Raw genomic sequence first — 15,115 nt, 5'->3', positions numbered from 1 at the left:
CTTGACACTGCCAGCACTCGCATACACCATGTAGAAACCTTCCTCATATTTAATACGGAAAGACACATCCAGTGTTTGTGATGTGCAGTCCAAAAACATAAACACCTGTCTCCGCAGAGACTGAACGTGCTTTAGCTCACTGTCTTTACAGCCCAGACTCACCGTGCTGAAACCACTCGCCAGTCTCCCGTAGCGTTTGAGCTCTTTCTCCAGCGTTTCATTGGGAATAAATGGAGGGACTCCCGATATGGTAATCCGGGTAGAAGGCACTGCCAGCGGGGACACTTGTATAAACTCATCGTTTATGTTTAAACCACTTTCAATTAACTGGCTTACCAACTCCTGCTTCTTTACAAAAACCACCACAGCTTTATTCATGCGGGATGCGTAGGAGATGTTTCCGTGTCCCACCTGCTCCCCCACCGCCAGCAGCACACTCTCCACCGTGAGATGCTGTCCCTGCGGCACGGCATCTCACAGGAAGCCATCCCTGCAGAGAAACACGCTTCTCTCACGTAAGAAAAACTAAACTACACTCACAACAAACAAGACTAATGAACAATGAACAAAGTAGAGGAAGAGAAAACTTTTACGAAAAGTTACCATCAAACAGGCACGTGCACACATAGACCTCAAAGTGGACTTGAGCCCCTGCCCTTTTTCTTCCTCCAGAGAAAGTGCCCTTTTTATTTTTTATTTTAAATAAATTAATATGTAGCTACTGCTGTTTGCGCACACTTTCCAAAAATATATTGATTGAATACAAAATAAAAATATCAGGTCGGGAGATTAGACTGTGAAGTTCTGCTGCTCTCTCTCCCCTCCCTCCCTCCCTATGTATGTAGAGAACAGCCTTTTTCAGTTTTGTGTGAAGATTTTTGTTGATTTTGAAGTGTTATTTATTTTAATACCACAAAAATAATTCAAAGGACTTAATGTTGTGCTAAAATAAACTGATTAGTAGGGAAAGAAAGACTTTATAGGCATGTGCGTGATGTGCACAAGTCTTTTTGTGGGAGGGGGGGGGGGGGAACTTACTACCATAGCTTGTTGTGTAGTCTGAAACTAATTGTGCATCATTAAGCGATATATTTGTAACACAGCCCTTAAACAAAATCGTGTGTGTGTGTGTGTGTGTGTGTGTGTGTGTGTGTGTGTGTGTGTGTGTGTGTGTGTGTGTGTGTGTGTGTGTGTGTGTGTGTGTGTGTGTGTGTGTGTGTGTGTGTGTGTGTGTGTGTGTGTGTGTGTGTGTGTGTGTGTGTGTGTGTGTGTGTGTGTGTGTGTGTGTGTGTGTGTGTGTGTGTGTGTGTGTAGGGCATGCCGGAGCAGTGGGCTCGGCTCCTGCAGACCTCCAACATCACCAAACTGGAGCAGAAGAAGAATCCTCAGGCTGTCCTCGACGTCCTAAAGTTCTACGACTCCAAAGAAACGGCCAACAGCCAGAAATACATGAGCTTCACAGGTACACACACACACACACACACACACACACACACACACACACACACACACACACACACACACACACACACACACACACACACACACACACACACACACACACACACACACACACACACACATTGTTTCGTCTAATAACTACTTGTGGTTTTCCCTGCAGATAAAAATGCAGATGCCTACTGCTCCTCCACCACAATGGTAAGCTCACTTCCATCACAACAGGTGTGTGTGTGTGTGTGTGTGTGTGTGTGTGTGTGTGTGTGTGTGTGTGTGTGTGTGTGTGTGTGTGTGTGTGTGTGTGTGTGTGTGTGTGTGTGTGTGTGTGTGTGTGTGTGTGTGTGTGTGTGTGTGTGTGTGTGTGTGTGTGTGTGTGTGTGTGTGTGTGTGTGTGTGTGTGTGTGTGTTTCCCTTCCGTATAACACTCATATTTATTTATTCATTTCTTTACATGTCTTGCCCAAAGTGGGAAAGGTTCCTCTGGAATCATTGATAAACTATGTAATTGTGAAGCTCTCATAATAATGACTGAGTCTTATTTTTTACCCAACATTATTCCTAATGAATCCAAAAATTCTTACATTTTCAGAATTTCAACTATTTATGTTCGTTTATATAGTGTTATCAATTTGCTTGACAATATCTCTTTTGTCAGCCACTGTAGATATGTCAATAATAAGCAACAATATTGCTCCTGTTGCACTGCAGCGATGCCGAGTGGAACCCAGGTGTATAGCTTGTTGCTCCACACAGCAAGCCAGCTCCTGCCAGTGGTGTTCCATACATGTAGCTTTAAAGGGGACCTATCATGCAAAATGCACTTTTTAATGTCTTTTATACATAAATATGAGGCGCGGGAAGGTATTTTGAGTGGGGCTGCTGAGGTGCTGTCCGACGTGCTAATTACGCACCAACGGGTGGCAAAACCACAGACACACACACACACACACACACACACACACACACACACACACACACACACACACACACACACACACACACACACACACACACACACACACACACACACACACACACACACACACACACACACACACAATGAACTCCAGTGAACACTGTAGAGCACGCACAAAAGCACTAGCACACACACTACAAAGATGTAAAATATTATTTTACCATCAATGTGGAATGTATTGGCTACACATTACACAGATTATGCACGGCTGCAGCAGCTATAACAATAAAATAATATTCAAATACCACAAACATGATATTGACCAGTATACAGATTATGCACATGAGTTAGCAGATTTAGCGTGTTTGCGCCATGTCAGTTGTGTTGTTGTGCGTCACGTTAAAAGTAGCCGACTAAAAACTAACAAAACACTTTTTTTCCACATCTTTTTTGTTTTTCTTCCCTGAAGCAAAATTATTTATTATATAGTTTTAAATTATCATTTGAATAATAACATATCAAATAAAATATAATCTCAGGCACAATGAAATGAAATGAATATATATAACATAAAAATAAAATAAATGTGCAGACAGTGGAGCTCCGCACCCCCTGACTGCCGCTAGGGGGTGCTGTAGCACCCTCAGCACCCCCCTTCCCGCGCCCCTGGTCCCCGGTGTGTCGGGGAACTCACGCAGGGTCAGCAAATAAAACCCTCCTCCATACCCAAATCTTAAAAAAACAGGAAATAAAAAGGAACTCACCTTGTGATAAACCCGCAAGAGAAAAAGCATTTGAGCTCCATACTGTTTCAGAAATAATCCTTGATGTGTTTTAGAACAGGATGGCGTTTTTACAGAATTTAACTTTATCTCCGGTGGAGTTCTGATCAGGCATTAGCTCCGCCTCCTCTTTTTTTTTGTTCAAGCTAAAGACCCAAAATCTGTGTTTCTCTAGGGGTGGGCGATATCACAAAATCTAGATTCGATCCGATACCAAGTATTTCAGGGCCAATATCGCCGATACCGATATCGATACCGATACTTTTTTAAATGAAAAGCATCTTATGTAGGGGAGAGCTGCATGACGTGATTTTTTAGCTGAAATCATCATAAATAGACTAAATCTGAATTCATTTTCATGAATAAAGACAGGACAGTTTTTATAGACAAATAAACGTTTTACTTTTGCAAATGTAAAGTGCAAACATGAAATATAACAATACAAAGTGGCCAGAGTAGCGAACTGTCTTCTTGCACACATCACAGTTCGCTAAATTGTAATTGCCAGTAGTGAAATTGCTCCACACAACGCTCCTCTTTCTCTCAGCCATCATGCACGTGTGTGTGTTGCACTCGCGAGTCGCTGGCTGCTGCTGTCCTGCCCGTCCTGTCCTGCTGGCTGCTGTCAGTCAGCTCGATAATCGGCGTTCAGGCAGGGAGCGCGCTGCGCATGCGCGAGCCTCGAGGAGAGGAGGACAGCAGTGGAGAGAGAAGAAAAGAGCATATACTTGTGTTCGTCTGCACATAGTTTTTTGAAGAAATTGACGAGTAGAGGAGACGGGAAAAAAAGTATAAAAGTATCGATCCTATTGGCTCTAGTATCGATATTTTGAAACGTAACGTAATATCGGAAGTATCGATATTTTGGGATCGATCCGCCCACCCCAAGGCTGGAAAAGAGGATATGAGGGATGTCTAAAATGCATGATCTGTTTGTATTTTGAGCAAAACACATTATAGACATGTTTTATATCTTTTTATATATCTGAGACCCATAGTATATGCCTTAAAATAGCATGATAGGTGCACTTTAACTTCTGAGATATCAGCTTAGGTTTGTGAATTATAATTTTTCATGTTGAAATTAGTAATCAGCCACCATATGCAAATACTTGTCAAAAGCATGTACATGTGCAGTGTTGTATATGTATAAATTGCATTGTGAGAATTAAATGAGGCAATCCATATTGAATTCCCAAACTATATAAAGAAACTACAAAACATGTGAACTCTGGTATCGCTTATCTTACCACAGTTGAACTGGAAACAAAAAAAGTATACAAGTAAAAATAATTGAATGATTAAAGCTCACTAAAACCAGTATACGAAGTTGTCTTAGATTATAATATATATATATATATATATATATATATTTATAAGCTTAAACTAATTATATTGTCAATATTGAACAGTTGACTCTAGTCTGGAGCCCCAGGGAGATTCACAGATTCACATGCTCATTAAACATGGCAACATCTCTAGGCCTCTTATTTTACTGTTACTTTTTTTCCTAATTTTTAAGAGACCTTAAGGTGAGCAAGGGTCAACAAAGATAAGGATACATTTAAGGGGAGCTTCTATTGAAGCAAATGGAGACTGGATTGGTCTGCCTGGAGGATAAATACTGAAAGGAGGGAGAGCATGAGAAGATTAAAAAGAGAGAGGAGATGAGGTTTAGTCTACCGTTTCACAAGACAAGGGGGAGAGGGGGGGGGGGCAACTGATGGGGTGAGAGAGACGCAGAGGTGAGAGGACTATAAGGTTAAAAGAGAGCAGAGTGTGAAGGAGAGACTGAGGTTGGAGGCGCTGATCTGGGATCCTTCCTTATCTGTAATGCTCGGGCCATGCTGCTGCTGGGTCTGACCTCTCAGTTCACTCTGTGTTTATTTGGCTCATTTATTGAATGCAGTGGGTCGGAAAGTGTTCTAAACCTTACCTAGTAAAGAACCTGCTTTCACAACCTCACAGAAGTACAAGTATTATCATCTCAATTAACTAAATGAACTTGAGTTAAAGTATTCATGGTTCAGTGAATGTAGTTTGTTACAGCTATTAGTTGGATTCATAATGCTAACCACACAAACTAAAGAAAAATCACTTTTGGGCTGAGCGCCCGAACAGCTCTGTATTACTGGATACAAACCACATCAGGTCCAAACCTACATGTTGAATCCTGTTAACAAAAATGAATTCAATGGAACACATTTGTAATTTATATGAATACAGTTTTTTCCAGACTCCAATAGGTGTACAGTATGGTCCAGCTTAATAGGACACATATATTCCACCTGGTGCACACTTTTACATTAGCAATGCATTTCCAATGTAGGAGCACCTGGACGACACAGCTGAAAACTCCATGTTTTGTTCTGAAAGAGATGAGCAAGCTCTGCTTTTGCTGCAGTGCAAACGTCTGGAAAGTGCCTTTAAACAAAACTGTGAAGGTGAGAGTAAAGAGAAGGAGGAGGAGGAGATGACGATGATGCCACACCTCTCTCTCTCTCTCTCTCTCTCTCTCTCTCTCTCTCTCTCTCTCTCTCTCTCTCTCTCTCTCTCTCTCTCTCTCTCTCTCTCTCTCTCTCTCTGCATTGTGATTCAGCATCTTTTCCTCGTCTCCCTGTCTCTGCAGCTTGGCCCCCAGCCAAGCATCAGAGAGAGGCAGAGGAGAGGAGCAGGGGCATGGAAGGGAGGAAGTGTGATCCAGACAGGATGAGAGCTTCCAGACATCAACAGTGATGACGAGAGGAGGGCGAGAGAAAGGGTGTAAATACAGAGAGAGAGAGGGGCAAGAAGGAGAGAAGCCTGAATTCAGAGGGGAGCCGAGAAGAAGAGGGGGGAGGTCTCGAGGTCTTCTCTGCATGAGGAGAGATGAAGTAGTAGAAGAAGAGTTTGTAACAGCAGGAAGCGATGATGGGTCTCATGTTGGCTCATGTGACCGTGATGTCACTGAGGCTCCGCCCTCTCTCTCCCTCTGACATCATGCAGGGCTCCAAGGCTGTGTCGGAGACGCCCGCCATAGCAACCGTATCCGAAGACGACGATGAAGATGAGGCTGAGCCCCCACCGGTAATCGCCCCTCGGCCAGAACACACCAAATCAGTAAGGACACACACACACACACACACACGCACACACACACACACACACACACACACACACACACACACACACACACACACACACACACACACACACACACACAACCTATATCTGTCAGGACCCTCATTAATGTAATGCATCCCATCATCCAGCAACATCCCATCCTAGCCCCGTCTCCAGGGTAACCTCACACAGTCCTGTGAAGCAGGGAGGACCGGCCTCTAAAGGCGGAAATAAAATATAAAGGAAGTATAAAGTGAACTTAAATAATCACTTTAAAATTGTAGTTAAAAACAGCTTTAAACAGCTTTAAAGTTTTACAGAAGCTTGTTTGTGTGTAAAATGTTGGGTTATAACATTTCAAGGAGTTCAGTATTTGGGAAGGAGAAGGTTAGAGGAGAAAACTACAATTAAAGATGTAGGATAATACAGCTAGATGTAGAGCATTTCAATTAAAAAGTAAAAGAAACACTCTTTCAGTCCAGCTGAAGATCACTACTCTATCTGAACACGCAAAACACGTGTACTTCTTTGTATACATAAGAAGTAATCTGGACGAGTTGATTCAGTCAATGGAGAACAAATCTGTTCTGTCCCACTAAATGTGTGTTTGTATGTGTGTTCGAGACAGTCACAGGGGAAGCAGAGGTTTTTATTTAGAAACAGCTTTTCAGAGCTTCTCTTCTCCAATTTGTTAAACCAGGACACACACACACACACACACACACACACACACACACACACACACACACACACACACACACACACACACACACACACACACACACACACACACACACACACACACACACACACACACACACACACACACACACACACACACACACACACACACACACATTACATTGCATTTAGCTGACGCTTTTATCCAAAGCGACTTACAATAAGTGCATTCGACCAGGAAGATACAACCTTTAAGAAAACAGAATCATATAAGTACATCAGGTTTCATAGAGCCAAACATTTCAAATGCTACTCAACTGGCATTTAGAAAGCCAGCCCTTTATTAGTATATAAGTGCTTTGTTAGTAATTCTATCGCTCGAAGTGGAGTCTAAAGAGATGAGTTTTCAGTTTGCGTCGGAAGATGTGTAAGCTATCTGCTGTCCTGATTTCAATGGGGAGCTCATTCCACCATTTTGGAGCCAGGATAGCAAACCCACGTGTTTTTGCTGATGGGAACTTGGGTCCCCCTCGCAGTGCGGGTGCAGCGAGCTGTTTGGCTGATGCAGAGCGGAGTGCACGTGCTGGGGTGTACGGTTTAACCATGTCCTGGATGTAGGAAGGGCCAGATCCATTCGCAGCATGGTACGCAAGTACCAGTGTCTTGAAGTGGATTCTAGCAGTTACTGGAAGCCAGTGAAGGGAGCGGAGGAGCGGTGTGGTGTGGGAGAATTTGGGAAGGTTGAAGACCAGACGAGCCGCTGCATTCTGGATGAGCTGCAGAGGTCGGATGGCACATGCAGGTAGACCAGCCAGGAGGGAGTTGCAGTAGTCTAGGCGTGAGATGACGAGAGCCTGGACCAGAATCTGCGCTGATGTCTGGGTCAGCTGGGGACGTATCCTCCTGATGTTGTAAAGCGTGTATCTGCAGCAGCGGGTTGTAGCAGCGATGTTTGCAGTGAAGGACAGTTTGTTATCTAGGACCACACCCAGATTCCTTGCAGTCTGAGTCGGGGAAACAACAGAGGTGCCGATGTTGATTGTTAGGTCAAGAGTGGGACAATCTTTTCCCGGAAGGAAGAGCAGTTCAGTCTTGTCAAGGTTGAGCTTGAGGTGATGAGCAGACATCCACCGAGAGATGTCTGCTAGGCAAGCAGAGATGCGTGCGACGACCTGGGTCTCTGAGCGGGGAAAGGACAGAATTAGTTGGGTGTCGTCAGCGTAGCAGTGGTATGAAAAACCATGCGGGCTAATGACAGACCCGAGCGAGTTTGTGTACAGGGAGAAGAGGAGGGGACCAAGAACCGAGCCCTGAGGGACCCCTGTAGTTAATTGACAAGGGTCGGACTCGGACCCTCTCCAAGTAACCCTGTAGGTGCGGTCGTTGAGGTATGAGGTGAGGAGGGAAAGTGCAGTGCCTGAAACTCCAAGTTCTTGGACAGTGCGAAGGAGGATCCGATGGTTCACCGTGTCGAATGCAGCAGACAGGTCCAGAAGGATGATGACAGAGGAGAGGGAGGCTGCTTTAGCAGTGTGCAGTTTGTCAGAGACAGCAAGGAGAGCAGTTTCTGTTGAGTGACCTGCCTTGAAACCAGACTGGTGCGGATCCAGAAGGTTGTTCTGATGGAGATAAGAGGAGAGTTGTTTAAAGACAGCGCGTTCAAGTGTTTTAGACAGGAACGGGAGGAGAGAGACGGGTCTGTAGTTAATAACATCAGACGGGTTGAGAGTGGGTTTCTTTAGGAGAGGGTTTACTCTTGCCTCCTTGAGACTGTTTGGAAAGTGACCAGAAGTTAGAGAAGTGTTGATGAAATGGGTGAGAAATGGTAGAATATCAGGAGCGATAGTCTGAAGGTGGTTTGAGGGGATAGGGTCCAGAGAACAGGTGGTAGGACGGGCAGAGGTAACGAGGGTAAGAACCTCACTTGGAGAGAGAGGGGAGAAGGAGGTCAGTGTGTGGGTGAAGGGAGGGTCTGGTGACCCAGAGGTGAAGGAGGTCAGTGTGTGGGTGAAGGGAGGGTCTGGTGACCCAGCGGTGAGTAAAGGTGAGTCAGAAAAAGAAGAGCGAATATCATCAACCTTTTTTTCAAAATGGTTAACAAAGTCGCTTGACAGAAGGGAGGAGGGGGGAGGTGCTTTGGGGGGGTCCAAGAGGGTGGAGAAGATAGAAAATAGTTTTTTGGGATTGGAATAGGAAGATTGGATCTTATCTTGAAAGAAAGTGCTTTTTGCCTGAGAGATGGAAGCAGAGAAAGAGGAGAGGAGAGCCTGATAGGTTAGGAGGTCGTCATGGTGTTTGGATTTCCACCATTTCCGCTCTGCTGCCCGAAGGATGGTTCTATTAGCACGCAGTGCATCATTTAGCCAGGGAGCAGGAGGGGACTGACGAGCCGGCCGCGATGTGAGAGGACAGAGAAAGTCCAGAGAGGATGAGAGAGTCGAGAGGAGAGTTTTTGGAGCAGTGTTTGGAGGCAGGAGTTGGAACGAGTCAGAGGAAGGGAGGGCTGAGAGCACCGATGAGGCAAAGGTAGAGGGGGAGAGGGAACGGACGTTACGGCGGACAGGAGCAGAGTTAGAAGAGATGAGGTTGTTATGTTTGGAAAGGGGTAGAGAGAATGAAATGAAGAAGTGATCGGATGTGTGGAGCGGGTTTACAGAGAGGTTAGAAGTAGAGCAGTTCCTTGAGAATATGAGATCAAGGACATTGCCAGCTTTATGAGTTGGTGGGGATGGAGACAGTGAGAAAGCAAAGGTGGTTAACAGAGATGTTAGTTCAGATATCTTCCCTGTCTGGAGGTTGAAATCTCCGAGAAGTACAGCGGGAGGGCCAGTTTCAGGGATGTGTGAGAGGAGATTATCTAACTCCTCCAAGAAGTCCCCCAAGGCGCCTGGTGGACGGTAGAGAACAACAATGGTTAATTGTATAGGATGGGTTACTGTGACGGCATGGAATTCAAAGGTGGAAGGAGTGAAATTAGGTAGCTTGAAGAGGGAAAAGCTCCATTTGGGAGAGAGCAGGAGACCAGTGCCACCTCCTCTGCCAGAGGGTCTGGGTGTATGGGAGAAGGAATATGCTGTGGAGAGAGCTGCTGGGGTGGATGTGTTGGATGGAGTGATCCAGGTCTCCGTGAGAGCAAGGAAATCCAGAGACTGCAGGGAAGCGTAGCCAGAGATGAAGTCAGCCTTAGGGACAGCTGACTGGCAGTTCCACAGGCCCCCTGAAACGAGATGTTGGATCTCAGTGGAGCATGTGGGATAGACGAGAGCAGGCCGGTGAGATCGATTAGGAGAAACACGGGGGCAGTGATAATTGCGAGAAGACACATGAACAGGAATGCAGAAAATACACATGATTATAGCATGAGGGGCTAGAGAACCCAAGAGAATTGAATAAAACTAAATAACACCAGCGATACTTGGCGCAATCAGAGTACGATTTGCCTCCTCTTTGCCTCCTACGTGACTCCCACAGGACTCTTAATGTCTTTGTCAGTCTTCGTCTGGCTGACGCTGAAGCTGACGCTGCAGGAAAACGCAACCTAAGATGGATACCTGATTGCTCAGTTCTCACAGCTTTGGGGGCACGCCCCTGTAATTAGTTAACTATTTTCTGCTGATGGGCGACAGCAGAGTCTTCCTACCTATTGAAATGCACACTTGAGGGGCGTGACTCACTGAGACCTGAGTTACGCCTGGAGTTGAGCAGATCTGAGATTTTAAAACACACACACAGTTTGTGACTCCATTGATTTTTTTCTTTGACTGAAAGCACTCAGTGGACAGGAACACATCACCTATCCTAAAGCAGACCTAACAATTAGGACATTTTTATTGCAGGAGCCGAACATTATAACCTCCATGGAGTGTAGACTTTTTCTGTCAAGTCATGCATTAGTTTCAGCTTTAAGTGCCTAATAAAATGGCAACTGAGTTTAATATAGCAGTATTACATTTTTTTGGGTCTTTATATTACTGTCATCATTGTTGTATCTGCTGTTGAAGAAACTAAAGCTGAAATAAGCCGTGAAAGTTTTTAGTTTAAAAAAAACTGAAAACGAAAACTACGACCAAAAGATATGGCTCGGTTAAAAGACTAAATAAAAGCACACACACAATCTGGTGGAACGACTTCATTATTCCCTTTTGTTTTTTCCTCACACAGACATTCACACATTGTTGCTCCTATGTCAGACAGGTTGGCGGTTGAGAGACAGCTTCCATGGCACCACCACTGTGTCCATGGTGACCACACACACACACACACACACACACACACACACACACACACACACACACACACACACACACACACACACACACACACACACACACACACACACACACACACACACACACACACACACACACACACACACACACACACACACACACACACCTCGTAGCTTTAAACACTTAGTATCTCTAGTACGATATACTTTTTATATTATCTCTATTAGTATAAAGATATTCAAACATAGTTATCGTTATTGAAGTAATTTGTATAGGATATATATATTACCAGCTGTGTGTGGTTCCCCTCCTCTCCACTGAAGGCAGTCTTAAAGCTGCAGAATCAGCATAACAATGTAGACAAAACATGAACATCTCTTTAGCTTTTCTTAACAGACCTTATTTCACAAATCTACCCAAAAACACATTAAAAAACACATCTATTAGCTTAGGGTCCCACAAGTGCAACTCGTGTCTGGCTTTAGGGCTCTTCCCTCTGCCTTGGTTCCCTCATCAGGAGCCACAGGGGTTTTCATTTTTCTTTGGGTAACAACGTGTATGAGACCTACATGTTTGTTCAGCAAGAGTATCTTTAAAAATGAATACAATACTTGTCCTACATTAAAACATGTTCTGACCGTGTCTTTTACATTACATTGCATTTAGCTGACGCTTTTATCCAAAGCGACTTACAATAAGTGCGTTCGACCAACAAAATACAAACTTGAAGAAAACAGAATCATATAAGTACATCAGGTTTCATAGAGCCAAAACATTTCAAGTGCTACTCAACTGGCTTTAGATAAGCCAGTCCTTTATTAGTATATAAGTGCTCTGTTAGCAGTTCTTTGTTAGTAATTCTATTGCTCGAAGTGGAGTCGAAAGAGATGAGTTTTCAGTCTGCGCCGGAAGATGTGTAGGCTATCTGCTGTCCTGATGTCCATGGGGAGCTCATTCCACAATTTTGGAGCCAGGATAGCAAACCCAAGTGTTTTTGCTGATAAGAACTTGGGTCCCCCTCACAGTGCGGGTGCAGCGAGCTGTTTGGCCGATGCAGAGCGAAGTGCACGTGCTGGGGTGTACGGTTTAACCATGTCCTGGATGTAGGAAGGGCCAGATCCATTCCCAGCATGGTACGCAAGTACCAGTGTCTTGAAATGGATTCTAGCAGTTACTGGAAGCCAGTGAAGGGAGCGGAGGAGCTGCGTGGTGTGGGAACATGTAGGAAGGTTAAAGACCAGGCGAGCCGCTGCATTCTGGATGAGCTGCAGAGGTCGGATGGCACATGCAGGTAGACCAGCCAGGAGGGAGTTGCAGTTGTCTAGGCGTGAGATGACGAGAGCCTGGACCAGAAGCTGAGTGGCTTTCTGGGTCAGCTGGGGACGTATCCTCCTGATGTTGTAAAGCGTGTATCTGCAGCAGCGGGTTGTAGCAGCGATGTTTGCAGTGAAGGACAGGTTGTTATCTAGGATCACACCCAGATTCCTTGCAGTCTGAGTTGGGGAAACAATAGAGGTGCCAATGTTGATTGTTAGGTCAAGAGTGGGACACTCTTTTCCCGGAAGGAAAAGCAGTTCAGTCTTGTCAAGGTTGAGCCTGAGGTGGTGAGCAGACATCCACTGAGAGATGTCCGCTAGACAAGCAGAGATGCGTGCGACGACCCGGGTCTCTGAGCGGGGAAAGGACAGAATTAATTGGATGTCGTCAGCGTGGCAGTGGTATGAAAAACCATGCGGGCTAATCACAGATCCGAGCGAGTTTGTGTTGAAGGAGAAGAGGAGGGGACCGAGAACAGAGCCCTGAGGGACCCCTGTAGTTAATTGACAAGGCTCAGACTCTGACCCTCTTCAAGTTACCCTGTAGGTACAGTCTTTGAGGTATGAGGTGAGGAGGGAAAGTGCAGAGCCTGAAACTCCAAGTTCTTGGAGAGCGCGAAGCAGGATCTGATGATTCACCCTGTTGAATGCAGCAGACAGGTCCAAAAGGATGAGGACAGAGGAGAGGGAGGCTGCTTTAGCTGTGTGCAGTTCCTCAGAGACAGCAAGGAGAGCAGTTTATGTTGAGTGACCTGCCTTGAATCCAGACTGGTGTGGTTCCAGAAGGTTGTTCTGATGGAGATAACAGGAGAGTTGTTTAAAGACAGCGCGCTCAAGTGTTTTAGACAGGAACGGGAGGAGAGAGACAGGCCTGTAGTTTATAACATCGGACGGGTTGAGAGTGGGTTTCTTTAGTCGCTTGACAGAAGGGAGGAGGGGGAAGGGGCTTTGGGGGGGTCCAAGAGGGTGGAAAAGATGGAAAATAGTTTTTGGGGTTTGGAATAGGAAGATTGGATCTTATCTTGAAAGAAAGTGCTTTTTGCCTGAGAGATCGAAGCAGAGAAAGAGGAGAGGAGAGCCTGATAGGTTAGGAGGTCGTCATGGTGTTTGGATTTCCACCGTTTCCGCTCTGCTGCCCGAAGGATGGTTCTTTTAGCACGCAGTGCGTCATTTAGCCAGGGAGCAGGAGGGGACTGACAAGCCTGCCGTGATGTGAGAGGACAGAGAGAGTCCAGAGAGGATGAGAGAGGAGAGAGGAGAGTTTCTGCAGCAGAGTTTGGAGGCAGGAGTTGGAACGAGTCAGAGGAAGGGAAGGCTGAGAGCACCGATGAGGCAAGGGTAGAGGTGGAAAGGGAACGAATGTTACGGCGGGCAGGTGCATGATGAGAAGAGATTAGTTTGTTATGTTTGGAAAGGGGTAGAAAGAATGAAATGAAAAAGTGATCCGAGGTATGGAGCGGGTTTACAGAGAGGTTAGAAGTAGTGCAGTTCCTTGAGAATATGAGATCAAGGACATTGCCAGCTTTATGAGTTGGTGGGGATGGAGACAGTGAGAAAGCAAAGGTGGTTAACAGAGATGTTAGTTCAGATATCTTCCCTGTCTGGAGGTTGAAGTCTCCGAGAAGTACAGCGGGAGGGCCACTTTCAGGGATGTGTGAGAGGAGATTATCTAATTCCTCCAAGAAGTCCCCCAAGGCGCCTGGTGGACGGTAGAGAACAACAATGGTTAATTCTATAGGATGGGTTACTGTGACGGCATGGAATTCAAAGGTGGAAGGAGTGAAGTTAGGTAGCTTGAAGAGGGAAAAGCTCCATTTGGGAGAGAGCAGGAGACCAGTGCCAACTCCTCTGCCAGTGGGTCTGGGTGTATGGGAGAAGGAATATGCTGTGGAGAGAGCTGCTGGGGTGGATGTGTTGGATGGAGTAATCCAGGTCTCAGTGAGAGCAAGGAAACCCAGAGACTGCAGGGAAGCGTAGCCAGAGATGAAGTCAGCCTTAGGAACAGCTGACTAGCAGTTCCACAGGCCCCCTGAAACGAGATGTTTGATCTCAGTGGAGCATGTGGGATAGACGAGTGCAGGCCGGTTATATCGATTAGGAGATACACAGGGCCAGTGATAATTGCGAGAAGACACATGAACAGGAATGGAGAAAATACACATGATTTAGCATGAAGGGCTAAAAAACACCAGCGATACTTAGCTCAATCAAAGTAGGATTTGCCTCCTCTCTGCATCACTCGTGACTCCCGCAGGACTTTATTGTCTTTGTCAGTCTGACGCTGAAGCTCCAGGAAAGAGCTGCCTAAAATGGACACTAATCCTGATTGCTGAGTTGTCACAGCTGTGGGCCTACGCCCGTTTAATTAGTTAACTCTCTGCAGCTGATTGAAACTGTCTCACTTCACACAATCAGCTGAGCCTTCAGGCCTATTGTAATGCACCTTTTACAGACACATGTCAGACTAAACCCTTGTTCCAGAGGTTTTAAGATAACCCGACTAAAATTACCCCTAGTAAAGCACTTAGTATTTGTACAATTGTTTAATCAAAGTAAACCCTAATGAAAGTGAACCCTAACAAGCAAATGTTTCAGTTTTTAAGATTTCTGAAAAAAACAAGTTTACACAGA

At 45.4% G+C, this 15,115-nt stretch overlaps 1 protein-coding gene across 4 annotated transcripts in view; it reads left to right on the top strand.

Moving 5' to 3' along the window:
* The window catches only part of pak1 (p21 protein (Cdc42/Rac)-activated kinase 1), a 142,889-nt gene that overhangs the window by 91,868 nt on the left and 35,906 nt on the right, over positions 1 to 15,115 (top strand). For 3 of the 4 annotated variants that reach the window (XM_079675487.1, XM_079675488.1, XM_079675489.1), the window contains exons 4-6: positions 1,315 to 1,462; positions 1,622 to 1,659; positions 6,142 to 6,255. In XM_079675487.1, the coding sequence (XP_079531613.1) occupies positions 1,315 to 1,462; positions 1,622 to 1,659; positions 6,142 to 6,255 (300 nt within the window). Of the gene's footprint in view, positions 1 to 374; positions 516 to 1,314; positions 1,463 to 1,621; positions 1,660 to 6,141; positions 6,256 to 15,115 lie in introns of those variants that run through there. The other variant, XM_079675490.1, reaches the window with a different exon arrangement.

The sequence above is a fragment of the Notothenia rossii genome (genome assembly GCF_949606895.1).
Source record: "Notothenia rossii genome assembly, chromosome: 4".
NCBI classification, from domain to species: Eukaryota; Metazoa; Chordata; class Actinopteri; order Perciformes; family Nototheniidae; genus Notothenia; species Notothenia rossii.
The sequence above is the reverse complement of the archived record's forward strand: the minus strand, read 5'-3'. Positions and strand labels throughout refer to the sequence as shown.